The 27,352-nt window shown below is 37.1% G+C and overlaps 1 protein-coding gene across 1 annotated transcript; it reads right to left on the reverse strand.

The window, feature by feature from the left end:
* Positions 1-1,032: 1,032 nt before the first annotated feature.
* acads (acyl-CoA dehydrogenase short chain) lies at positions 1,033-25,522 on the reverse strand. The gene is made up of 10 exons (XM_056466675.1): positions 25,442-25,522; positions 18,612-18,772; positions 16,024-16,173; positions 15,624-15,735; positions 10,523-10,674; positions 9,239-9,409; positions 7,272-7,409; positions 6,075-6,170; positions 1,584-1,640; positions 1,033-1,495 (listed from the first exon to the last, which is right to left on the reverse strand). The coding sequence occupies exons 1-10, from the start codon at positions 25,467-25,469 to the stop codon at positions 1,343-1,345; spliced, it is 1,218 nt and encodes a 405-aa protein (XP_056322650.1). The 5' UTR covers positions 25,470-25,522; the 3' UTR covers positions 1,033-1,342.
* Positions 25,523-27,352: the final 1,830 nt, after the last annotated feature.

Here is a 27,352-nt window from a genome sequence, read left to right on the forward strand (position 1 = left end):
TCATTTCTAAAGAATTATTCAGTGGTGTATTTTTGATGGTCACCTATTGGTGAAATAATGTAACTGCTGCCTACAACTTTCATTTTTGAGCGTCGTTAAATGCATATGACGGTGATTTTAATCTTCACCATAAACATCAGTGGTTTTATCTAAACTATACACTGTTCTCCCAGTTCTTCTGTGTTATTTGACTGTTTGTAAATTCATAACTAACTCAAAACACTAAATACTGAATCTCTTAGGATTAATAAACATATGCAAATCTCCATCATTTATTGTTGATGTTGCATGGGTGTTGAGATCCTGATCTGTTAATGCTTAATCGTGCAGCTTGCACTGAATGCATTAATGGCGGCTGAACAAGTAGTGACAAAAAACACCTTTAATAACCTAAGAAACCCACCACATCCTGAATAACCCACCACAACTTCTTCTGTCATCATTATATTTTACAGGAAAGGCGAAATGCTTTCATACATTTAAATGACGTGAGAGACGATCTCTCTGTGATCTTTACAAATTTAGGATTAATCTGCAAGTTAAAAAAAAGTATTGATCTATGGGTCATGTGTGTTCCGAACCATGGGTTGTGATATGTACGAATCACAGATCAACCGGCGGGGGGGGGGGGGGGGGGGGGGGGGGGTTATTAGTTCAGATTTTTACTTCATTTCTTACATCCAACTTGCCATTTCAGGGGCTTAAAGTAATTTTTATTTATAACCATATGCAAACAAACGTTTTTACCGAAATCCAGAAATAAAAAGTTTTACTATAGTAAGCAATAAGCAAAATAAGTGAATCATTCTCTTCATTAATAAGAGAAAACATGAAGACATTCATGTACATTTTTCAACTCAATATTTATGTGGTTAATACATTTTTAAATGTGCAAAATTGAAGTATAACCATACAAAAAAAAAATGAACATATATAAAAATGATATATCAACTGCATTTGCTGCAGATTAATCCTGTTAGAATGATATTAAGAATATGGCATTTAAATAACACGTCAAGTGATTTGCAGCACTAAATTTGACATCATTTATTTATTTTAAAATGCATAAGAAATACATAGCACTCATTATGTACAGTCAGATATGCATTTACATTCCCAGTGAAATCAGCAAGTAAGGTTCTTTCAGTTGAACTGTGGTTAGTCCTTCTGACCCATACAGAAGATCCGGACGCTCTACTGCACTCTTGTGGCACAAATAAGCAAATGCACTTCAAAAACATCTTCATTCAGCACTGACCAGTCACAATGATACAGTCCTGAGATCATGTGACCGACCCCATCAGCCAATCCAGGCACAGTGACAGGTTAAACATCAGCTCTCCTATTGCTGGTACTCTTTAAGGATGTTGTTTGCGATGACCAGCCTCTGGATCTCGCTGGTTCCCTCGTAGATCTCAGTGATGCGGGCGTCTCTGTAGTGTCTCTCAGCAGGCATATCTGTCACGTAACCCATTCCTCCAAGCACTTGGATAGCCTTCATAATCAAACACAATACTGATTTTAGTTCCCCGATGACCTATAAATATATATATTAACCATTAAGAATGTTCACGATGCCTTACCTGATGAGAGGCAAAAGTAGCAGCTTCAGATGCTGCCAGTTTGGCCATGGCAGCTTCCTGGAGAACAAATCAAAACACATATAAATAATATTTATTATACAGATTTAAAGCTCCTTGTTGGGACGTTGCATATGCAGAAGAAAAGATGTGTTTTATGGTATGTCGCTATGCAGAACTTTTTAGACTGTTTCAGTTTTTGTGTTGTTAGGCACATGCAACATATTACTAATGTGTATAGGGAATTGCTAAGATGACCCAAAAGCTTTTGGTGTTCCAAATCATTGCAATGTGTTTCAAATGTGTTTTTATTATGGTGCTATGCAGTTTCTAGTATATTCCGAGTTTAGTGTGTTGCTATGCAGTTGCTGTTCCAAATCTCTTTAGTGTGTTGCTATGTGGTTGCTATGTTCCAAATGCTTTCATGGTGTTGCTATGCAGTTGCTATGTTCCAAATACGTTCCAAATGTCTTTAGTGTGTTGCTATGCAGTTGCTGTTTTAAATCTCTTTAGTGTGTTGCTATGCAGTTGCTGTTTTAAATCTCTTTAGTGTGTTGCTATGCAGTTGCTGTTTTAAATCTCTTTAGTGTGTTGCTATGCAGTTGCTATGTTCCACATGCTTTTATTTTGTTGCCATGTACCTAATGTTTTTATTGTGTTGCTATGCAGTTGCTATGTAACAAATGCTTTTATTGTGTTGCCATGCAGTTGCTATGTTCAAAATGCTTTTATTGTGTTACTATGTAGTTGCTATGTTCCAAATACATTTCAAATGTCTTTAGTATTTTGCTATGCAGTTGCTATGTAACAAATGCTTTTGTTGTGTTGCCATGCAGTTGCTATGTTCCAAATACGTTCCAAATGTCTTTAGTATGTTGCTATGTAGTTGCTATGTTCCAAATGCTTTCATGGTGTTGCTATGCAGTTGCTATGTTCCAAATACGTTCCAAATGGCTTTAGTGGGTTGCTATGCAGTTGCTGTTTCAAATCTCTTTAGTGTGTTGCTATGCAGTTGCTATGTTCCACATGCTTTTATTGTGTTGCCATGTACCTAATGTTTTTACTGCGTTGCTATGTTACAAATGCTTTTATTGTGTTGCCATGCAGTTGCTACTGTATGTTTAAAATGCTTTTATTGTGTTGCTATGTAGTTGCTATGTTCCAAATACATTCCAAATGTCTTTAGTATGTTGCTATGCAGTTGCTATGTAACAAATGACTTTATTGTGTTGCCATGCAGTTGCTATGTTCAAAATGCTTTTATTGTGTTGCTATGCAGTTGCTATGTTCCAAATACATTCCAAATGCCTTCAGTATGTAGCTATGTAGTTGCTATGATCCAAATGCTTTCATGGTGTTGCTATGCAGTTGCTATGTTCCAAATACATTCTAAATGTCTTTAGTGTGTTGCTATGCAGTTGCTGTTTCAAATCTCTTTAGTGTGTTGCTATGCAGTTGCTATGTTCCACATGCTTTTATTGTGTTGCCATGTACCTAATGTTTTTATTGTGTTGCTATGCAGTTGCTATGTTCCAAATGCTTTCATGGTGTTGCTATGCAGTTGCTATGTTCCAAATACATTCTAAATGTCTTTAGTGTGTTGCTATGCAGTTGCTGTTTCAAATCTCTTTAGTGTGTTGCTATGCAGTTGCTATGTTCCACATGCTTTTATTGTGTTGCCATGTACCTAATGTTTTTATTGTGTTGCTATGCAGTTGCTATGTTCCAAATGCTTTCATGGTGTTGCTATGCAGTTGCTATGTTCCAAATACGTTCCAAATGGCTTTAGTGGGTTGCTATGCAGTTGCTGTTTCAAATCTCTTTAGTGTGTTGCTATGCAGTTGCTATGTTCCACATGCTTTTATTGTGTTGCCATGTACCTAATGTTTTTACTGCGTTGCTATGTTACAAATGCTTTTATTGTGTTGCCATGCAGTTGCTACTGTATGTTTAAAATGCTTTTATTGTGTTGCTATGTAGTTGCTATGTTCCAAATACATTCCAAATGTCTTTAGTATGTTGCTATGCAGTTGCTATGTAACAAATGACTTTATTGTGTTGCCATGCAGTTGCTATGTTCAAAATGCTTTTATTGTGTTGCTATGCAGTTGCTATGTTCCAAATACATTCCAAATGCCTTCAGTATGTAGCTATGTAGTTGCTATGATCCAAATGCTTTCATGGTGTTGCTATGCAGTTGCTATGTTCCAAATACATTCTAAATGTCTTTAGTGTGTTGCTATGCAGTTGCTGTTTCAAATCTCTTTAGTGTGTTGCTATGCAGTTGCTATGTTCCACATGCTTTTATTGTGTTGCCATGTACCTAATGTTTTTATTGTGTTGCTATGCAGTTGCTATGTTCCAAATGCTTTTATTGTGTTGCCATGCAGTTGCTATGTTCAAAATGCTTTTATTGTGTTACTATGTAGTTGCTATGTTCCAAATACATTTCATATGTCTTTAGTATTTTGCTATGCATTTGCTATGTAACAAATGCTTTTATTGTGTTGCCATGCAGTTGCTATGTTCCAAATGCCTTCATGGTGTTGCTATACAGTTGCTATGTTCCAAATACGTTCCAAATGTCTTTAGTATGTTTCTATGCAGTTGCTATGGAACAAATGCTTTTATTGTGTTGCCATGCAGTTGCTATGTTCAAAATGCTTTTATTGTGTTGCCATGCAGTTGCTATGTTCAAAATGATTTTATTGTGTTGCTATGCAGTTGCTATGTTCCAAATACGTTCCAAATGCCTTTAGTATGTTGCTATGTTCCAAATGCTTTCATAGTGTTGCTATGCAGTTGCTATGTTCCAAATACATTCCAAATGTCTTTAATGTGTTTCTATGCAGTTGCTGTTTCAAATGTCTTTAATGTGTTTCTATGCAGTTGCTATGTTCAAAATGCTTTTATTGTGTTGCTATGTAGTTGCAATGTTCCAAATACATTTCAAATGTCTTTAGTATGTTGCTATGCAGTTGCTATGTAACAAATGCTTTTATTGTGTTGCCATGCAGTTGCTATGTTCCAAATGCTTTCATGGTGTTGCTGTGCAGTTGCTATGTTCCAAATGCTTTCATGGTGTTGCTGTGCAGTTGCTATGTTCCAAATACGTTCCAAATGTCTTTAGTGTGTTTATATGCAGTTGCTGTTTCAAATCTCGTTAGTGTGTTGCTATGCACCACATGCTTTTAGTGTTGCCATGTACCTAATGTTTTTATTGTGTTGCTATGCAGTTGCTATGTTCCAAATGCTTTTATTGTGTTGCCATGCAGTTGCTATGTTCAAAATGCTTTTATTGTGTTACTATGTAGTATGTTCCAGATACATTTCAAATGTCTTTAGTATGTTGCTATGCAGTTGCTATGTTCCAAATACGTTCCAAATGTCTTTAGTATGTTGCTATGCAGTTGCTATGTTCCAAATGCTTTCATGGTGTTGCTATGCAGTTGCTATGTTCCAAATACGTTCCAAATGTCTTTAGTGTGTTGCTATGCAGTTGCTATGTTCCAAATGCTTTTATTGTGTTGCCATGCAGTTGCTATGTTCAAAATGCTTTTATTGTGTTGCTATGCAGTTATTATGTTCCAAATACGTTCCAAACGTCTTCAGTATGTTGCTATGCAGTTGCTGTGTTCCAAATGTTTTTAGTGTGTTGTTATGCAGTTGCTATGTTCCAAATGCTTTTGTTGTGTTGCTGTGTTCAAATATGTTCCAAATGTCTTTAGTTTGTTCCAAAGCAGTTCCAGTTGTAAATCTCTTTAGTGTGTTGCTATTCAGTTATTATAGGTATGTTCCACATGATTTTGTTGTGCCGCTGTGTACCTAATGTTTTTATTGTGTTGCTATGTTCCAAATATGTTTCAAATGTCTTTAGTTTGTTGCTATGCAGTTGCTATTCCAAATATCTTGTGTGTTGCTATGCAGTTTTTTTGACCAATCGACATCGCTCTACCCTAGTTGCTATGCAGGTGCTGTTCCAAATATCTAAAGTATGTTGCTGTGCAATTGCTATGTAACAAATGCATTTATGCTATGCAATTGCTATGTAACAAATGTTTTTGTTGTGTTGCTTTGTTAAAGACATTTTTATTGTGTTGCTATATTCCAATATGCGTTCCAAATGTTTGTAGTATGCTGCTATGCAGTTGCTGTTCCAAATGCTTTTGCTGTTATACATTTGTCATGTTCCAAATGTTTTTGTTTAGTTGCTATATTCCAGATGCTTTTATTGTGTTGCTATGCAGTTTCTATGTTCCACATGGTTTTATTGTGTTGCCATGCAGTTGCTATGTTCCAAATGTTTGTTCCATTTTTGTGTGTCTCCAGGCAGTTACTAAAGTGTACCAAATGTTTATTGTGCTCCAAATATTTAGTGTTTTTGTTGAGATATAATGACGTTCACTGTACCACTGAAGTACACTAGCCTTGAATATGAACAAACTGGATTTACCAAGCAGTTTCCAACAGTCTGCAATGAGAAAACACACTAACCTTAGTAAATGTTTTTTTTGCATCGCGCAGCAGTGCAGCTTTCCAGGTGAGCAGTCGAGCGCTCTCTATAGCCACGGCCATGTCTGCCAGTTTAAACTGAAAGATACATTTATAGACAAACTTAATGCTCATCCAGGACAGAGAGAGATGTTCATAGAGGAATTACAACAAATGAGAAACTCACAGACTCTTACTGTATTAATTTATTATTAAAATGTAAACATTTTAAATTTTGCTTCTAAATAAACAACATTTACACAAAACAACAACAAAGATTTCCAAAGGACGTTCACATGACAAGGCTTAAAGTCTGCATGAAATCTAAATCCACCATGTTTATTTTGCTAGCGCACTTTGTTGGTTCTAAGGTGAATAATTAATCTGTGCAAGCTATTCCACTGATTAACGATTTGGTTTTCTTTAATTAAAATCTGCTTCTACTCTGGAAAGGCAGTGCGTCTTTGATTGGCCGAAATTTGCTTAGCCACACCCCTCAAACTGTTAGTTTGCTGCAAGTGAAAGATAAGAGGAGGAGCTAAAAAATAAAACCCCGCCACCTACTCAATAGTGTTTCAGTTAGACATGCATCATCATACTGACGTAAAAGCATCAGCAACTTAGTTCACTCTGACTTTAAAGGGCACCTATTCTGCTCCTTTTTACAAGATGTAAAATGCGTCTCTGATGCCCCTAGTGTGTGTAGTAAAGTTTCAGCTCAAAATAGCACACACAAAATGTTTTCTAAATCTCTGAAACTCCCTTTTATAGGCTTTTGACTGTCACTTTAAATTCAAATGAGATTGTGCTCTTTTAAGAAGAGGGCGGAGCTACAAATGCCTGTGTGTCAGCATAGTGGCAGATTCAAAAGACTCACTATGCTATTCAGGGAGAGATGGGCACTAGTGGGCGGGGCTTTCTCTCTTTGATGACACGTACAAAGGGAAAATGTCGATCAAAGTGTATCTGCAGACTGTTTTCATCAAGTCTGATTATAGCAAATACAATTAATAATTGTTTTACCATTAGAAGCGGATTATATTCACACACTTCTGATGCACAATTGTGTTTAAACCCCTTATAAAAGTGATTTTTGCATAATAGGTGTGCTTTAATGTGAATCAGCCCAGATAAAAATAATAAACTTGTTAGTAAATGTCACACAAATGTGTTTGTATTGAGTTCCAGTCAGTGTATTACCTGGATTGCCTGCAGTTTCCCAATAGGAGCCCCGAAAGCTGTTCGTTTATGAGCGTAATCGGCAGCACAGTCCAGCGCCGCCTGTGCGATACCCAGAGCTTGTGCAGCGATCCCGAGCCGCCCGCTGTCCAAAGTTTGCTGAGCGGAAAACCATTAATTATTTACAAGTATTACAAGTAGTAGATGAACACACAACACAAATGTAAACATGCTGTAATTGTAGAACTCAATTAAAACTAGGAATGGGCGATGAGATATACTAGTAAATATTCTCCCCACAATAAGAATTTGTCTTCCAGTGATTAATATCAATAAATCAAACCATTTGGGACCGGCTTGGTCAGGGCTGTACAAAACAAATCAACCTGGAGAATAAATAAATAAATGTACTATAGTAGTGCCTGTGCAAATTTTGTACAATTTACTGGCATACTTTTACTATTCACCTCATAACATCAGTCAAGCGTTTAAAATCACGCCTTTTCATGAGCAGACATGGTTTCCAAATCAAATAGCCTTCTTTACAGTGATAAATCTATTAGCACAGCAATAAACAGTCTTTAGTCTCGACTGGACAACACAGATAACTGGTGCAATCGTGTATTAGTTATGCACGAGGGCGCCCTCTAGCATCCAATATAAGCGAAACAGATATTACATTGTGTGTTCACAACATCCAGTTTTTGGAAAACAATTAAAATGGAAAAGATAATACTTCTCTCTAAGGCTACATTTACACAACAGTGATATAGTCAAGAATTATTAGCCCCCTGTATATTTGTTTTCCCAATATCTATTTAACGGAAAGTAGATTTGTACTCAACACATTTCTAAATATAAAAGAACATAATGAACACACTGACCAAACGCATAAAAAGTCTCTCGTTTTAGGCTGAATTCAGATACACAAGTTGTTTTTTGACTCTCTGTGGATGCACTTGAATTATCATCATTGATATTATTTATTGCAATAAACAAACAGAAAATTTGGTCAATTTAAAGTTAATATCGCCCATCCCTAATTAAATTAGCAGTAAATACTGTCCTCCGGGTTCGAACTGAAATAGAGAGGCAAGCCTTTAGTCAAGCCGCCTCCTCATCCTGGAATACTCTGAACTAGTCTGAACTAAAAATATCTGAGCTCATCCCAATGACATCGTTTCGCTTGATCCTTTTTAATAAACAACAACAGTCCATTTCTCAATGTATGTGTGTTTAATTTATTGAAATGTGGTAAAGCTGAACAACTGATCTGTTTTTACACTATATTGATTTTCTATTTATTATTAATAATAATATTATTATTATATTTAATTTTTAGTTTTTTCATAAGTCGTGTGTTGCAGACCTCTTGGCCAGGTCACCCTTGTAAATGAGATCTTGATCTCAATGGGTTTTTTATCTGGTTAAATAAAGAAATATAATAAAATAACATGCATTTTAAGAGTGAATGAAATATTTAATGAAAACATTTTAAGGGCTGCATGATATTGGAAAAATCTGACATTGGAATATTTAGTTTTATCCTAAATATTTTGCGATATGAAAGAATTAATAATTTTACATTAATAGAGATGATTTTTTACTAGCGTGCATCTGCATAAAATGTACAAAAATATAGATACAAAATAAAATCAATTAAAGCACAGATGAAAACAAACGTAATAAACATCGCTTAATGGTTTTCGGTGGAGTCTAACAGTATTGAGTTAAAGAAATTCAATAATCAAATGTAAAGCAACACATTATAGTCTTTATTGTATAAATAAATAAACACAACTAATCTTTAATTAATTTCTTGTGCCCAAATGTACTGTGTATTTATTTAAATGGTTTAAATTCACGTGAAGCTGCTTGTCATACAGCATTGTGAATATTGCAGATTCACACAATGCGATATCGATGCTGAAAGCAAATATATCGTGCAACCCTAGAATGAATGCTGTTGACATATTAGAGAAAAGCACCATTGCAATCTTAAAGCCCATTCCTCGCTCCCCCAGCATGTTTCCGAGCGGGATGCGACAGTCCTCCAGAATAATGTTGGCAGTGGATGAAGCTCGAATTCCCAGTTTGTCTTCTTTCTTCCCTAAAGACAGCCCCGGATGAGGCATCGGCACTAGGAAGGCACTAATCCCCTGAATTACAACAATAACAAAACAATTAGCATCTGAGCAATGAATGAATATAAATGCAAATGTTTAAATGTATTATCTAGGACTATTCTGTGAATACTAGGGGTGTTCACATTATTAACATTGTGTGCTAAATACAAATATAGCTCAAATCAGTTTAAACTGAAAGAGACATGTATAGGTAAACTGAAAGCATTGGAATCAGAGCTCGTCCAGGATGCTCATCCTTAATTCCTACACACACATATTAAGTGCTTACACTTGTCTGCATGAGCAAAATCTCAGAGCATTTTAAGCTTTTTGCACATTATAAAGACATGTGATTGAGTCATACAATCATTGATAATTGCTTGACATCGCAGCCCACCATTATCTATATAAACCTAATTGCCACAGTTTCTAAAAATGGTGTGTATGTTTTTAATTCATGCAGCAAACGCTTAAAATTGGGGTTTTTTAAATGACCGAAATATTGTCCATATCTACATATGCCTAAATAACCCATCCCTGATTGTAATATATTATTAAAGGGATTTGGCATCTAGGTGGCGCAGTGGGTAGCACAATCGCCTCACACACAAGTCCGGCTGGGTCAGTTGGCATTTTTGTGTGGAGCTTGCATGTTTGGCCCTAGTGTATGTGTGTGAATGCAAGAGTTCATGGGTGTTTCCCAGTGTTGGGTTGTGGCTGGAAGGGCATCCGCTGTGTAAAACTTATGCTGTATAAGTCGGCGGTTCATTCTGCTGTGGCGACCCCTGATTAATAAAGGAACTAAGCCGAAGGAAAATGAATGACTGACTTATTAAAAGGAGATTTCATTTAAATTTTCAGATTTTTTACAAATATTTATTTTATTTATTAAAAAACAACATTTCTTTATATATTTTTTTAATGTAAATTTGTTTTAACTTTAAAATAACAGAAATGACAACCAGTTTTTGCACTTTTTCTCCCTTAACCATAGTAAAAGTGTCTTAAACTGTGAATTTCGTGTGCTATTGCACCCATAATGAACACCTAAAATCAAATAATGTCAGCTGATCACATTTTTTCTGAGATGTAAAGCCTTTAATTACAATTAAACTGTATAGAAAGTATAAAACTAATTATTTTCACCTTGTGTTTGAGGCTTTTGTCTGTAGTGGCGAAGACGACAGTGGCAGAAGCGTCCCAGCAGTTGGTGATCCAGGCTTTGGTTCCATTGAGAACCCACTCGTTTCCCTCCTGCCGCGCTAATGTCGACGCCGCCCCCGCGTCACTGCCGTTTCCTTCATAGCAAACACACATCTTCAGCAGAGCATTTAACACCACACAAAAACAGAAACACTCACTAAAGGCTAATTTATACTTCAGTGTTGAGTGACTGCCGTACCACGTGGCGTATCGCTTGCATGTAGCCAATGCCGTTGTGAGCATTTAGGCTGCATGTCCACCGAAGTGTTTTCGCGTGGCAGAAACGCCAGCTTAATGTATTTTCTGTTGCTGTCAATTTTAAGCGCCACATGTTATGCTAAGCACTTGGCTCTGCAGCCAGCGTTTACATTTAAAAATCAATGTAAAGCCAGTATAGGTTCTTACCAATAGCAAGATTGTATTGTTGTAAAAATGTGGATATTCATCACTATATTGATATTTTTGACAACACTTCACCAGACCTACTACATGCACTCGATGCAGAAGTATAAATTGGTCACGTGAAGTGCTTTGAAACATTTCATAAAGAGAGGGAGGGATATAGTGTAGCTCCTCCCCTTTTTAAAAACAGCCAATAATGTGCCAGCGAGAGTGGTTGAGCTCAAGCGAATCAAATAAAAAGCAAATGAGAAGTGTCTTGAAGGGGGCGGGGCTTGATTGGTCAAGATTTAAAGAGCCCATATTATAGATGAAATAGGGTCATATTTAGGTTGTAAGGGTCTCCAACAACAGTCTAATATGCATGCAAGGTCAAACAACACTTTGATGGTCTTATAATATGCATTTATTTTTACCTAGTTATCCCAGTGACTCCCATATGAATCGTTCAGCGATTCATTTGTACCCAAACCCGTCCTCAGCGCGAAGCTAATCTGCGCTGATTGGACCAATGACAGGCTGCTGCGATTGGTCGACGACACTGACAGGCTTCAGGGCGAGACAGAGTGAAATGCCCAGCAGATTATCAACAATATAAAAGTAGTCACAGTGTACACACGCTTCATAGTGGATTTTGGCTGCCAGTGGGTGAATGTACAGACGATGGACTAGAAAATACTGACGACTAACTATTTTATCAAGCAAAAAGTCCAAGAACTGGCGAGGATATGTCCTAGCAGTTTACTTGCTCTTTTTACACACACAGGGCCGGCGCGTCCAGAATAGAGACGGCGCGGCGGCGACACCTCCCTCCCCCTCCGCGTCCTCAGTTACATCCGCGATTACAACCCTAAGATTTCAACCGCGACACCCCCTAAAGTCCTCACTTTACAAACGGGTCCCTTTGATCACCCTTTGCCTAGAGCTTTACCCTATTCAGAGACACGCACACACACACATCAACCTCCTAAGAGGAGACACTCACACAAACGACCGTCCTCAGAGGAGCCACACACACACACATTACACACACACACATAGCTGACTATCCATAAACAAAGCTGAACGCGTCGCGTTTTCAACGTGGCTTTACACGCGATATGAGAATATAAAGAGTTAACCTGATACAGCACACGCGGTTACAAGTAACAAAACACAACTAAATGCATAATTTGCAAGCTAGAGTAAACGAGGCAACAATTTTAATCGCACGTACTTACACTGGTGAAATGGGGGAAGAAACTGATTCATGATCCACTGATCCTTGTTCTGACAGTCTTTACCGATCCTTCCTTTAACAAACTGATGAAGTCTTCTTTGTAAGCAGGTAGTTTCCAGAGGCTCTCGATCTGCTCAAGGCTAGGCTATATGCTAAGGTTTCATCTTTGGGTGAACTGTCAATAATCTCCATCTGCACAGCGTGACTTCATTCTACCGGTGTCTGTGTGTGTCTCTGTGTGTGTGTGTGTGACTTTTTTCTGTTAGTGGGCGGAGCCGCAGGTTTCAAATCTCCCGGGCTTGCGCGTGCAACTACTTGTGTTTCGTGGCTGCGTCATCGCGAAACACCTAATAACTCGTTATCAAGACGACTCGTTTGAAGCACTATGAGTCGACTCTTTTATAGATGAATCAATAGTTTTAAACACTGTACACTTACAGATTTAAGCCTTAGCTGGACATTTCACTTCACTTAGAGCTGTGTGACACACTACATGGAAGGGCATTTTCAAAAAGCCATAATATGGGCTCTTTAATAAGAGACTGTAGTGTGAGGTGACATGAATAAACCGTTGATTAGGGCTGTGCGATTAATCGTAATCGAATTGCAAACGCTAATAACAAGAGGCTGCGATATGAAATATTTATGTATTATTTAATTTTACACGCCCAGAGTAAACGTGTGTCTGCCGTTTATGTGTGACAGTCTCACTAACCAATTGAGTGAGCACTCTTTTGTTCTGCCCAATCAGAATTGCGCAACCAAACTATGCGCGGACATTTGGGATAATGGCATCTGCTGCTTTAGAAGCATGAGTAGACGAAATAATATCAAAGAAAGCATGACATCAGTAATACGGGAATATTTAGCTAAATTCAAAGTCACAGACATTAAATAAAAACAGGTCATTTTTAAGAGCTGTCGCACAATTGTTGCCACGATAGATTATTGACCCGAAGCTTGACTACAAAATTAAATCGCAATCGCAATATCTGTCAGAAAAATCACAATTAGATATTTTCCCCAAATGGCACAGCTCTACCGTTGATCCATTTCAGCTGAAGTGACAAACTACAAGCTTTACATGTTTATATCAGTTTTATATCTTCTAAATGCAACATTTGTGGCACACTAGCTTATAGATATCCTAAAAACGAATAACACTGATACTAAACATCTAAAAAAAAAACTTGATTTTAATTTCATGGGACCTTTAAAGTCGCAGATGTAGCCATGAACGCAGTTCTCTATTCACCGCGTACAAGCGTGCGCAGCCATTTGAATCTTTTTGGCTCGAGACTTCCGGTCTCATTCACTTCCATCCATTTTTAGAGGTTAAAAACAGCTCGTAATGCTGCTTTATGTTGCAAACTGATCTTTTCTTATTATATTATTCTACTTTTTATGTATAGTCATGCAAACACTTGTTTGTAGAGCGAGTAGTTTGACCGTTTTCTGCCGTTTATTATTTCTAGTCATTTCTCCCATAGGCAACTGAATCAGAAGTCCTAAAACAATCGCAAAAACGAGCGCACTTCCGCATTGTAGAATAAGGTCAATAGCATAGCCGACCCTCCCTATAAGCGAACTAAGCGGCTGCTTAGGGCCCCGCCACCACTAGGGGGCCCCCTCAACCAAGCCACGAGCCTCGTCCTTGCTGAAATCCTTTTTATTTGCATTTTACAAACTGTCCTCATTGACAGTGATTAAGTACTTGAATATTTATACATTTTCACTGAAAAGATAAAAAATATAATTTTATTAAAGTTGAAATTGTTTTCGTGTAAAAGTCATGTGATCAACAGGAAGCTCGCAGCATCTTATTTCTCATATGCGTTGTGTTCTCGTGGCTCGAGTTTGTTCTTCTAAGGTAACCTGCAAGACCGACCGGTCGCCATAAGAACGTGAGCCTGTGCACAGACTCAACCATGGCCTTTGCTTCATTGCCTGCAATTATATACCTGATTTATTTTGTAAATTAGACTGCGAAAACTAAACGAAACTAACGTTATTCTTCAGACGTAGAAAAAACTGAGGAGGGAAAATGACGACAAGAAGAGATGACCACCAATTCATTTTTAGCATCAATTTTAAGTGCTAAATAATGATGTTAAAGACATAATCTACTAGCACATTTATTAATAATAGGCAATTGCAGATTAGTAAACGTCGTCTTCTTACACGAAATATTCGATTTTTTTCCTGGTTTCTTGAAAGTGTCTGTCACTGACATATTTTGCACACAGGTAATGTTTCTTTCCTGAGACATGTTTATAAAAGTCCTAATTCAATAATCATAGTTTAATATAAGCTCAAATGTACGGATCAGGAGACTGAAGGGAATAATAAAGTCTGTGTTTGGGTATTAACATTACCCCAGTATTTGCTGACTCCCTTTTTCTGGTTTTTTTTTATATGAATATTTTTCATGCTTACTTTATATTATTTTCCTTATTGATTTTCCTATTTATGAATCAATCTTTGCATTATTGTTAATCATGTTGTTGTTGTTGTTGTTTTAATGAGCTCAGTATTACGAAGTAGTGCATTTTTACTTTTGGCTAATTACTGTTTAGTGTCGTTTCATTGCAGGGATTTCCCTTTTGGAATTTATTAAAACAAACAAACAAAAAAACTCAACCTTGAATCTTTTATAAAAATCTTCCTTTTATGTTTGCTAAATTAATAAAATATGTTTTAAACACTCCAGAACGGCGCAGAGTAGGAATCTCTGGTCCCTTCATTAAAGATAGTTTAATTCTTCATGTTTGAAGCTGCTAGTTGACAGAAACAGTGCTGTTTTACAATGTGCAAATCATTCAGAGAGTTATTAAGTGGAAGAAATCAGGCTTTACTTTTCTGTTTCATGGATTGTATTTAATAAGCAATATAATCATTGTCGGGCGGTTTGCAATGGCAATACTCTACTATTTAGAGCAAGGTAGAGCCCCAAAATTATTCAGGCTTTACTTTTCTGTTTCATTGATTGTATTTAATAAGCAATATAATAAGTGAAGTTTTTTTTCCCTCTCTGCTGTCACCACTGGCTTGCATGGTTCAGGATCTGTAGAGCTGCGCATCGTTGGATTTGCTCTTCAGTATTTGGACTCTCAGTAGTGATTATTAAACCACACTGAACTGAGCTAAACTGAACTGAACTTAAACACTACAAACTGAACTACACTGTTCCTATTTACTGTGACCTTCTATGTGAAGCTGCTTTGACACAATCTACATTGTATAAGCGCTATACAAATAAAGGTCAATTGAATAATCATTGTGGAGCGGTTTGCAATGGTAATACTCCACTATTTAGAGCAAGGTAGAGCCCCAAAATTATTCTGCTTAGGGTTCCCAAATGTACAGGGTCGGCCCAGCTTTATAGTGTATAACAGCCAGAGCTGATGGAAATGCAGTCGTGTTTACCTGGTTCACTCAGAGCGAAACATCCCACTTTCTCCCCCGTTGTGAAGGGTGTAATCCACTGCTTCTTCTGCTCCTCTGAGCCAAACTTCAGAATTGGACCAATGTACAGCGACTACAACATGTACAACAGTCAGTTTTGACATCACTATGACAACAGAAATGGTGAGGGGGAGGAGTCTGTCAGGTTGTAATAACTCTCCCCAAACCCCTTTCCCCATCTTTGTGAATGAAACGCCCACTTTACTACATCCAATCAGCTCACAGTAGAAAAAAAACAAGCCACGCCCACTGTTTTCTCATGTAATATTCCACTTCTCTAGGAACTGCATCACAATATGGAAAAAATAACAGTCGCAGCTTCCAGTTCATGCGCACTTTAACAGAATAAAAAGCGACTCACATTATTAACACTGACGATGACGCCGGTGGATGCACATCCTCTGCTGAGCTCCTCCACAGCCAGACAGTAGGCCAGATAATCCATTCCTGCTCCACCCAGACTCTCTGGCACCTCCACAGCCATCACACCCAGCGCTCCCAGCTCATGAACCTACACCCATGAGGACAAACACACATTATCAACACACAGCTCTGGTTCTCATGGCAGCATTGGTTAGCACTGTTAACACAGCAAGAAGTTCGCTGGTTCGAGTCCCGGCTGGGTCAGTTGGCGTTTCTGTGTAGAGTTTGCATGTTCTCCCCATGTTGGTGTGGGTTTCCTCCGGGTGCTCCGGCTTTTCCCACAGTCCAAACACATGTGCTATAGGGGAATTGATGAACTACATTGGTTGTAGTGTATGTGTGTGTGTGTGAATGAGTGTGTATGGGTGTTTCCCAATACTGGGTTGCAGCTGGAAGGGCGTCCACGGCGTAAAACATATGCTGGAATAGTTGACGGTTCATTCCGCTGTGGTGACCCTTGATGAATAAGGGACTAAGCCGAACGAAAATGAATGAATGAATGAATGTTAGCTAATAGTCTGACGCAACGTTTTACAGTGTGCTGGAAACATCAAGCACATTTTTAGCATGTTTAAACTGAATCACATCACTTTACTGACGCACAGAGTAAATGTGTTTCTCTCATATTGTATGGTAAAGGGAAGGTCTGGAGCACTTAACCACCATACAAGGTGCATGGATGAATTGCAAATAGACACTCACCGGCCACTTTATTAGGTACACCTTACTAGTACCGAGTTGGACCCTTTTTGGCCTTCTGAGCTGCCTTAATCCTTCATGGCAGAGATTCAACAAGCTACTGGAAATATTCCTCAGAGATTTTGCTCCATATTGACATGATAGCATCACACAGTTGCTGCAGATTTGTCGGCTGCACATCCATGATGCCAATCTCTCGTTCCACCACATCCCAAAAGTGCTCTATTGGATTGAGCTCTGGTGACTGTGGAGGCCATTTGAGTACAGTGAACTCATTGTCATGATCAAGAAACCAGTCTGAGATGATTCACGCTTTATGACATGGTGCGTTATCCTGCTGGAAGTAGCCATCAGAAGATGGAGACACTGTGCTCATAAAGGGATGGACATGGTCAGCAACAATACTCAGGTAGGCTGTGGTGTTGACACCATGCTCAATTGGTACTAATGGACCCAAAGTGTGCCAAGAAAATATCCCCCACACCATTACACCACCACCAGCCTGAACCGCTGATACAAGGCAGGATGGATCCATGCTTTCATGTTGTTGAGGCCAAATTCTGATCCGACCATCCGAATGTGGCAGCAGAAATGGAGACTCATCAGACCAGGCAACGTTTCTCCAATCTTCTATTGTCCAGTTTTGGTGAGCCTGTGTGAATTGTAGCCTCAGTTTCCTGTTCTTAGCTGACAGGAGCGGCACCCGGTGTGGTCTTCTGCTGCTGTAGCCCATCCGCCTCAAGGTTGGACGTGTTGTGTGTTCAGAGATGCTCTTCTGCAGACCTCGGTTGTAACGAGTGCTTATTTGAGTAACTGTTGCCTTTCTATCAGCTGGAACCAGTCTGGCCATTCTCCTCTGGTCTCTGGCATCAACAAGGCATTTGCGCCCACAGAACTGCCGCTCACTGGATATTTCCTCTTTGTCGGACCATTCTCTGTAAACCCTAGAGATGGTTGTGCGTGAAAATCCCAGTAGATCAGCAGTTTCTGAAATACTCAGAGCAGCCCGTCTGGCACCAACAACCATGCCACGTTCAAAGTCACTGAAATCCCTTCTTCCCCATTCTGATGCTCGCTTTGAACTGCAGCAGATCGTCTTGATCATGTCTACATGCCTAAATGCATTGAGTTGCTGCCATGTGATTGGCTGATTAGAAATTTGTGTTAACAAACAGTTGGACAGGTGTACCTAATAAAGTGGCCAGTGAGTGTAGTTTAAAAAAAAAACTCCAGCAACATCTGATAAAGGAGAAAATGTAATGAAGTAAATTAAATGCCAACACTTTTCAGCTGACAAGCTTCCTCAGGGCACAAAACCATCCTAGATTACCCTTTATCCTTATAGTTTATGCAAATTTTTTCATGTTTATCCTACTCAGTTGTGTTTTATCATGTGCATTTTCAAAAATATATTTGTTTTTCATTCATTCATTCATTTTCCTTCTGCTTAGTCCAGTAATTAATCAGGGGTCGCCACAGTGGAATGAACCAGCAACTATTCCAACATATGTTTTACGCAGTGGATGCCCTTCAAGCTGCAACCCAGTACTGGGAAACACCCATACACTACGACCATATTTGGTTCATCAATTCCCCTATAGCGCATGTGTTTGGACTGTGGGGGAAACCAGAGCACCCGGAGGAAACCCACACTATCACGAGAAGAACATGCAAACTCCACACAGAAACGCCAACTGACCCAGCCGGGACTCAAACCAGCAATCTTCTTGCTGTCAGACAACAGTGCTAACCACTGAGCCACATCTTATCAAAATGCACATAAATATAGGTGTACGGAAACACAGCTAGCGGTGGTGGCTCTTTCACCTGTTTGGCTGGAAACCTGTGCTCTTTGTCCAGCTGGGCAGCGATTGGCGCGAGCTCCTTTAGTGCGTAATCTCGACACGTCTGCCTCATCATCTGATGCAGCTCCGGCAGCTCTGCCAGCTGGGTTAAACACCGAACGCCTCGACCCAACGCCATCACCACTGCTCAGACACACAGAAACAAGACAACATTAGCACGCTTACATCTTCAAGTGTAGTTGAGCTTAATTGTCATTCCTCTAGATTTATGCCTGCGTCACTTAGTGGTCAAGTTTCAGACCAAACCTAAAGATGCACAAACAACAAACAGCTTTTATGATGTATATTTTATAATTATTGAATATGTAAAACCATGCTGTGTGCTGGGTTAAACTTGCTCACTGTATGTCTACATCTGACAGCACTTTTATTAAGTCAGAGCTCAAGAAAGCTTATAGAAATTGGTAAAAGACTCGAGTCGAGACGAGCTTTATTGTCACTGCGCTACATGTGTGGATATACAGTGCAATAAGATGTCGTGTTTAGCACTACCACAGTCAGGGTGCGAATTACAGGGAGGTTTGGGGAGGAATTGACCCCACTATTTAATGCTTTGTCCCTGCTGAAGGAAATCAAAACAAGATATATCGGGGAACAACCCTTTAATACTGAGAAATACCTCACTTCATAACAATATTGTTAATAATTAAAATAATAGTAATATAAATATGCATTTGACCACCCCTATAACGGATCATACCATAGGGAACGCATAAAAAATCCATTCATCAGTCTGAAGCCGGCAGATTTAGAGCACTGATGGACGTTTTAAGTGTTCACAAGACTATTTTTTCATTAAACAAGGTGTTTGTTTCTACAAATAGCCTAAAATAAAGTAACATTAGATGTATAGTTGAACATGAAATAGTTAATCGGAGGATACTATAGGTCAGAATATACTAAATAACTCTCAAAACACTGAAAAGCTGAGATAGGGGGGGTTCACGACCTTTTAAATAAATATATAAATGACAGAAGCTTGTAACTGCAGTGACGTTACTAAAAAAGTGCACCCCCTGGTGGTCAATGTAGAATTCGTACACTGACGACGGTGCTACATAAATAAACAATCATATATATGGACAACACTGGATGTAAGAGCTTTTTTAAACCTATATATAAAGTCGGCGCCAGTGGTGTAGTGGTTAGTGCATCGACACATGCACTCCGGTGCTTACGGCGACCCGAGTTCGATTCCCGCCTCGTGGTCCTATGCTGATCCTTCCCCTGTCTTTGCTCCCCACACTTTCCTGTCAATACTCTCTACTGTCCTATCAATTAAAGGTGAAAACCCTGAAAAAAAAAAAAAACTACACATAAGTAGAGCTGTTTCTCCACTATCATGCTGAACCGTTCCGTTTCATGCCAAACCGGGCCAGACAGCACGCATTCGGTTTCATTTTCCGCTGTCATGTTACATTCTATGGTGTTTGAATGTATTATTGTGTTTGGTCTCTCTCTCTGTCTCTCTCTGTCTCTCTGTCTCTCTCTCTCTCTCTCTCTCTCTCTCTCTTCCTGTTTCTCAGCTAGGTGTGGAAGAGAGGAAGTTGATTGGTTGCACCTGCTACTCGTTGCCTGGCAAGCTTAAAAGCCTGCCAGTTGCAAGCCACATGGAAGCTTGCTTCCAGAGTGTGGTCTCTCTCCTGCTTGGTGGTTTTTGTTGAGAAATTATCATCGCTGTTGTGCTTAACTTGTTGAAGTTGAAAATCTGCTGTAAAAGCTATTGAAACCACAAGAACTTTGTGTTTGGAAGCTGCAGGGAGGTGGGTGCCATTTTGTTTCTAAAACCCTTTTTCTCTTGTTTCTGTTTAGTTAGGGAGTTAGCGTACATTTCTGTTGTTGATTTAATTTTACTTTGTCGGTTTAGACTTGTGGTGGGCAAAGCGAGGCTTCATTAAACACTTAAACAGACGAAGCAAATGTATTGAAGCTTCGAAATGTTTCAAAACCCCACTTTACGGTGACACCTAGTGGTCATTTTTATGTGTTGCACTGGAGCAGCTTCAGCAAAGAACAATTGAGCAGATTGAGGTATTAAACCCCACTTTGTAAGATTGAATCCTCAAGTGATATAGTGGAGTGGTTAGGGTTCCTGACTACCATACGGGGATTGTTGGTTCGAATCCAGGCTGATGTAGCTGTTTTGAAATGCTTTAATATCAGTTTGAGATGCTTTGTTCGTGCATCGTTCTGTTTCAACATTGGTCTGACATCCGAATAAACATTTTGTGAATAAATAGGGCTTGTTTTGGTGATAAAACAGGGCTGTTGTTAGATCAGATACAGCTGTGGACAGAAGTTAACAAGAATTATTTATATTATTCATTAAATTTCCCATTTATTGTATTTTATGAACGTCTACCCCAACCCTAAACCCAACCATCACCGTACTGTAAAATATTAATTATTGTTTTACAGTTACAAAAATGACGCTCTAAATTGATGGTGTATCTGCAGCTGTATCCTATCTAGACTACACCATAAACAGTAGCATGATTAAAATACATAAAATCATGATTTTGGAGTATTTGTACAAGTCAGGAATCGAACCCAAAAGTCATTTGAAGCCTGTAACAACACGCACATGGACGGTCCGCTAGACCATACGAGACAGAAATTTTCAACTGACCCTGTCAGTCAAATGCAGATTCTCAGGTCTCGAATCGCTTCTGAACTGATCGATGCTTTGAATCGCTTTAGTCACGTGACCAGGTGTTTCGAAACACTTTAGTCACGTGACCTGGGTGTTTCGAAACACTTTAGTCACGTGACCAGGTGTTTCGAAACACTTTAGTCACGTGACCAGGTGTTTCGAAACACTTTAGTCACGTGACCAGGTGTTTCGAAACACTTTAGTCACGTGACCAGGTGTTTCGAAACACTTTAGTCACGTGACCAGGGTGTTTCGAAACACTTTAGTCACGTGACCTGGGTGTTTCGAAACACTTTAGTCACGTGACCTGGGTGTTTCGAAACACTTTAGTCACGTGACCTGGGTGTTTCGAAACACTTTAGTCACGTGACCTGGGTGTTTCGAAACACTTTAGTCACGTGACCAGGTGTTTCGAAACACTTTAGTCACGTGACCAGGTGTTTCGAAACACTTTAGTCACGTGACCTGGGTGTTTCGAAACACTTTAGTCACGTGACCGGGTGTTTCGAAACACTTTAGTCACGTGACCGGGTGTTTCGAAACACTTTAGTCACGTGACCTGGGTGTTTCGAAACACTTTAGTCACGTGACCGGGTGTTTCGAAACACTTTAGTCACGTGACCAGGTGTTTCGAAACACTTTAGTCACGTGACCAGGTGTTTCGAAACACTTTAGTCACGTGACCAGGTGTTTCGAAACACTTTAGTCACGTGACCTGGGTGTTTCGGATCATGCTTCGGTACAGTGTTTCGAAACACTTGCACTTTGGGATCTCGACACTGTGTCAAAACGTCAGTTTCACGTCAGCCATCCCTAGTTTAGACAGTTTTACTCGCTAACTAGCTAGAGGGTACTTTTGTTTGTTGTTTTGGTCCTTTCCCCCTCCTGAAGTCTATTTTTCCTTCCCAGTTTAGTTTTACTATTGTACATTTCTGTTAATTATTTCTCTTGAATTTGGTGTGTTATCGTGAAGGCAGGGGACTGATCCACACTCACCCCAACCAACATTTAAAACTTTTCACTGTTACTCCCACTCCTAGGCGTTTAACAGCAGGGACGTAACGCATGCCGCAACAGAGCTCTTTGAAAGGTTACACGAAATGCATCAGTAGTAGGGAACATGCGGAGCTAGTGTTTCTTCCCATGCTGATAAACTTCCGGTGAACGGTTTATGTGACTGTTTTCCATTTTATACGGTTCCTTTTACAGTAATGTAATTAATTAAATAGACGTCAGCGGTCATTTAGTTGCTCGAGATGAAAAGCCGTCTAGTCGCACACACCTGTGGATCAGCAGGCTAGCGCAGAAGCTCCATTAAACATACTGGGGCAGGGCCGTGCACAGAGGGCGTGGCCTGGTGGTTAGAGCCACTGCCCCTTTGCCCTCATTGGCTGAGGTGCCCCTCTTGCTCAATCGCCACTGCTGCTGTTATTGCTTGTATCACCGCAATAAAGTCTCTCTAGTCTCCACATCGGTGGATTGGTCTGTTTTTAACAGGCCAGTTGTTTTCATTTTTGTACATTACAATAGGAAATAAGAAAACAGACTCAATCAGTGATTTCTGAAAGAACAATAATATAAAATGAGTCAAAATACTGTAAGTCACAGGCCATTATCCATTTACTTGCAAGAATTCTTTAATGTTTAATTTATTTTCTGTATTAAACAGGCAGATTTTGTTTAAAAATGCACTCATTAATTCTTTAAAATGTCTTTGATTGAAAGTAAGGGTCCGTGTTTGTCACCATAGATTATAGTGTAAAGTAAATCCACATGTTGGCTGTAGTTTAGACACATTATGAAGAGAGCTGGACTTGCCCAGTGTTTTAATGAGTTTCACTTTTAATTACTAATTTCTTCTGTATTGTTCATGGAGGTTTAATACTGAAATTTGTCACAGAAGAAGATGAGGTGGCCTGATCCAGCACCGCACTGATATAGACACAGGGTACACTGAAAACAATTACTCAAAGATGATTCCTTGGATTTACTTCATTTTTTTTAAGTTAAGTGGTTGTAAACGATTTATTTGGGCTGAATTTAAACAAACAAATTAAGTTGAACATTATTACATTGAATTTGTTTGTTTAAATTCAACACAAATAAATAGTTTGCAACAGTTTTGCATGCAACACTTCTTTCAGTGAGCGAGGGTTTTATTCTTTACCTTTTGTAAACATGTCAGCGTTTTTTATGTTAATTGTTATTTATTGTAAATATTTCAATGTTTAATTATAATTAGAAGTATTTGCATGCATATTTACATAAAAATAAATTAATGTTTAAATATATACAGTTGAAGTCAGAATTATTAGCCCCCCTGTTTATTTTTCCCCCAATTTCTGTTTAACAAAGAGCAGATTTCTTCAGCACATTTCTAATCATAATAGTTTTAATAATTCATCTCTAATAACTGATTTATTTTCTCTTTGTCATGATGACAGTAAATAATATTAGACTAGATATTCTTCAAGACACTTCTATTCAGCTTAAAGAGACATTTAAAGGCTTAACTAGGTTAATTAGGTTTACTAGGCAGGTTAGGGTAATTAGGCAGGTTATTGTATAATGATGGTTTGTTCTGTAGACCAGTGTTTCCCAACCCTGTTCCTGGAGGCACACCAACAGTACATATTTTGGATGTCTCCATTATCTGACCCCTTCGTGTCAGGTTTTGGGGTCTTTTCTAATGTTCTGCTGAGCTGATTCAGGTGTGTTTGATTAGGGAGAGGTTGAAAATGTGGACTGTTGGTGTGCCTTCAGGAACAGGGTTGGGAAACACTGCTGTAGACTATCGAAACAAAAATATACAGCTTAAAGGGGCTAATAATATTGACTTTAAAATAGTGTTTAAAAATGTCAAACTGCTTTTATTCTAGCTGAAATAAAACAAATAAGACTTTCTCTAGAAGAACAAATATTCTCAGGAAATGTCGTTGCTCTGTTCAACATTTGGGAAATATTTAAAAAGAAAAAACTAATTAAAGGGGGTCTAATAATTCTGACTACAACTGTGTGTTTTTTTTTCTCTGTAGGGGGCACCACAGTAAAATTTCCCTCTGTAGGGGGCACTCTTTTGGCCAGAAGCAGCCCTGAGTATATATTAAAGATCCCGAGAACAAGAAACAACACACAGAAACATGTTAAATGTCCCTAACAAATATCCAACTTATATTTTACTGAATCGTTTAGCTGAAATGTTGAGAATTGCATTTTATTTTTATAACACATTTGTCAAAACGTATTTAAATTTATTTATTAGTAAAAACAATACAGATAATTAAGAATCCATATTTATTTCATTTATTCATTCATTCGACTTGTTTATTGCTGCAGACCTTTATAGAAAAAGTAAACAATATTACTCAAATCCACACTTAATTAATCTATTAAATCTGTTAAAAGAGCATTTTACAAAAAATAAATAGCTTTTTTCACAATATCAACTGAGTATTAAGTTTATGCGCATGCGCAGAACCAGCAGGGTAAACTAGGTAAAAGGTCACAGTGAGTCTGTGCGCTATAATACCAATAATATAACAACAAAAAGCATTCAGTCATAGAAATATGTTCGTCTAATTAGTTATATTAAACAAATCAAACTTTACAAGGCGTGTATTTTTATTTAAGCCTGAATAGTTTCACTTTAATTCACCATGAGTGATTTGTTTTGAATAAACCAGTCCTGCTGTGAGGGTCAAGATTACCACACACAGGATAATAATCCCCCCCGAAACCACACGAGCAGCTCAATCCTCATAGTTAACCTCATTTAATCTCTCAGTTCGCGAGTTTATACCGAGAATCCGCTCCGAGTGTCCAATCAACTCCATTAGAGATGCAGAATTCCTGTTATCCTGTTGATTATTTGTCTGAAATTGAAGCCAACCCGAACAGCGTCATGCACAAATAAACAAGCATGCTCTATATTAATGTGCATTACATTTTTAACAACAGAAAAGTATTAGACAGTCGTGCAAATATGTGTGTACTATGCATAAATGATAAAAGGTTTCCGCAGTGGTCTGTTTAATGACGACCTGCAGATGCATCTAGCGACGGTGGATCAGCGAGAGTCGCTGCTGGTCTGTGAATGACACCGCTGAAAACATGCAGTAATAATCAGCAACACTACTGACCTCTCTGGGCTTTGAAAAGCGCCGCCATCTTGGCTCTGGTGGGTTTGGTTTCGCAACAGCAAACAGGAAGCGGCGCGAGCGCTCGTGTCATGTGATCACGTTTTATTTGTGGTTAACCCTTTAATGTGCACTATGATGTCTTTAAATGAATTGTATTCCTGACAGCACTATAAACTCAGCTAAACTCTAAGTTTTTATTTGATTATTTTAATGATAACCATATGGACAAAGAGGAAACTAAGTGGTTATTATACCTGTTAAATAATAATAGTAAATAACAGTATACACACCTGTATTTTATACTTAAGATGAATACGGTTATAAATACAGTTTGTTTTTAATATTTTTAGTTTAAGTTGTACATTAATTAATAGTAAGCAATAAAGTTTTTATATAGTTTATTTTTATAAATATTTATAAAACTATATTGTCTTCTATATAAATATATAGTTATTAATATATGCATTTCAGGTGTACCATCTGAATGATGGAATTTGTTTTCCTCTAAGATTGGTTTGTTTATGTTTACTGTGTGTTTATATTATTCATTTCACAGCTGTCATTTTTGGGGGTATTTGTTTTGTTTTATTATGTGAACTAGCTCAAGTAGCAAAAATAGTTTAATAATATCAGGTATTTATTATATTTATTAGTATTTTTAATTATTTATAAGTATTTATTTAAATTTTTTTTTATTATTATTTATAGGTATTTATCATTTATTTCAAGTATTTATTGTTTTATTATTTATTAGTATTTATTTTAAGCATTTATTTTATTAGTATTGGTATTTTTTATTAGTAGTATTTATTTCAACTATTTATTTATTGTTGTTAGCTACTTTTATTTATTAGTATTTATTTCAAGTATTTATTATTAGTATTTAATGATTTATTAGTATTTCAAGTATTTATTTAGTTTTATTAGTAATGTTTATTAGTTATTAGTATTATTTTTATTATTATTTATTAGTATTTATTTCAAGTATTTATTTAATTTTATTGGCAATTTTTATTTATTAGTATTTCAAGTATTTATTGTTAGTATTTTTATTATTTATTAGTATTTATTTCAAGTATTTATTTTTATTAGCATTTTATTGTTTATTACTATTTTTTCCAAGTATTTATTATTTTTAATAGCATTTTTTATTGTTTATTAGTATTTTTCAAGTATTTATTATTTTTATTAGTTTTTTTATTACTTAGTATTTATTTCAAGTATTAATTATTTATAAGTCTTTTTTTCAAGTATTTATTTATTTAAGTTTTTATTAGTATTTTTATAATTTAGTAATGTGTAATGTTTATTTCAAGTATTTACTTTTAGTTTTTAAATAATTTTTAGTGTTTATTTCAAGTATTTATCATTTTAGTATTTTTATTAGGATTTTTTTTATTACTTAGTATTTATTTCAAGTATTTGTTATTAGTATTTTTATTGTTTATTAGTATTTATTTCAAGTATTTATTATTAGTATTTTTTATTATTTATTAGCATTTATTTAGAGTATTTATTAGTATTTTTATTATTTATTAGTATTTATTTCAAGTATTTATTATTAGTATTTTTACTATTTATTAGTATTTATTTCAAGTATTTATTATTAGTATTTTTACTATTTATTAGTATTTATTTCAAGTATTTATTATTAGTATTTTTACTATTTATTAGTATTTATTTCAAGTATTTATTATTAGTATTTTTACTATTTATTAGTATTTATTTCAAGTATTTATTATTAGCATTTTTACTATTTATTATTAGTATTTTTATTATTTTACTATTTATTAGTATTTATTTCAAGTATTTATTATTAGTATTTTTATTATTTATTGGTATTTATTTCAAGTATTTATTATTAGTATTTTTATTATTTATTGGTATTTATTTCAAGTATTTATTATTAGT

This window comes from Danio aesculapii, chromosome 10 (genome assembly GCF_903798145.1).
Source record: "Danio aesculapii chromosome 10, fDanAes4.1, whole genome shotgun sequence".
Taxonomy (NCBI): domain Eukaryota; kingdom Metazoa; phylum Chordata; class Actinopteri; order Cypriniformes; family Danionidae; genus Danio; species Danio aesculapii.

Excerpts from the sequence above, each read along its gene's own strand:
- acads (XM_056466675.1), bottom strand. The coding sequence starts at position 25,469 with ATGGCGGCGCTTTTCAAAGCCCAGAGAG. Across the intron at positions 10,675-15,623 it reads TTTCGCTCTGAGTGAACCAG|GAAACGGCAGTGACGCGGGG; the intron begins GTAAACACGACT and ends TTTGCTATGAAG. Across the intron at positions 7,410-9,238 it reads TGGGCTTTAAGATTGCAATG|CAAACTTTGGACAGCGGGCG; the intron begins GTGCTTTTCTCT and ends TTTTCCGCTCAG.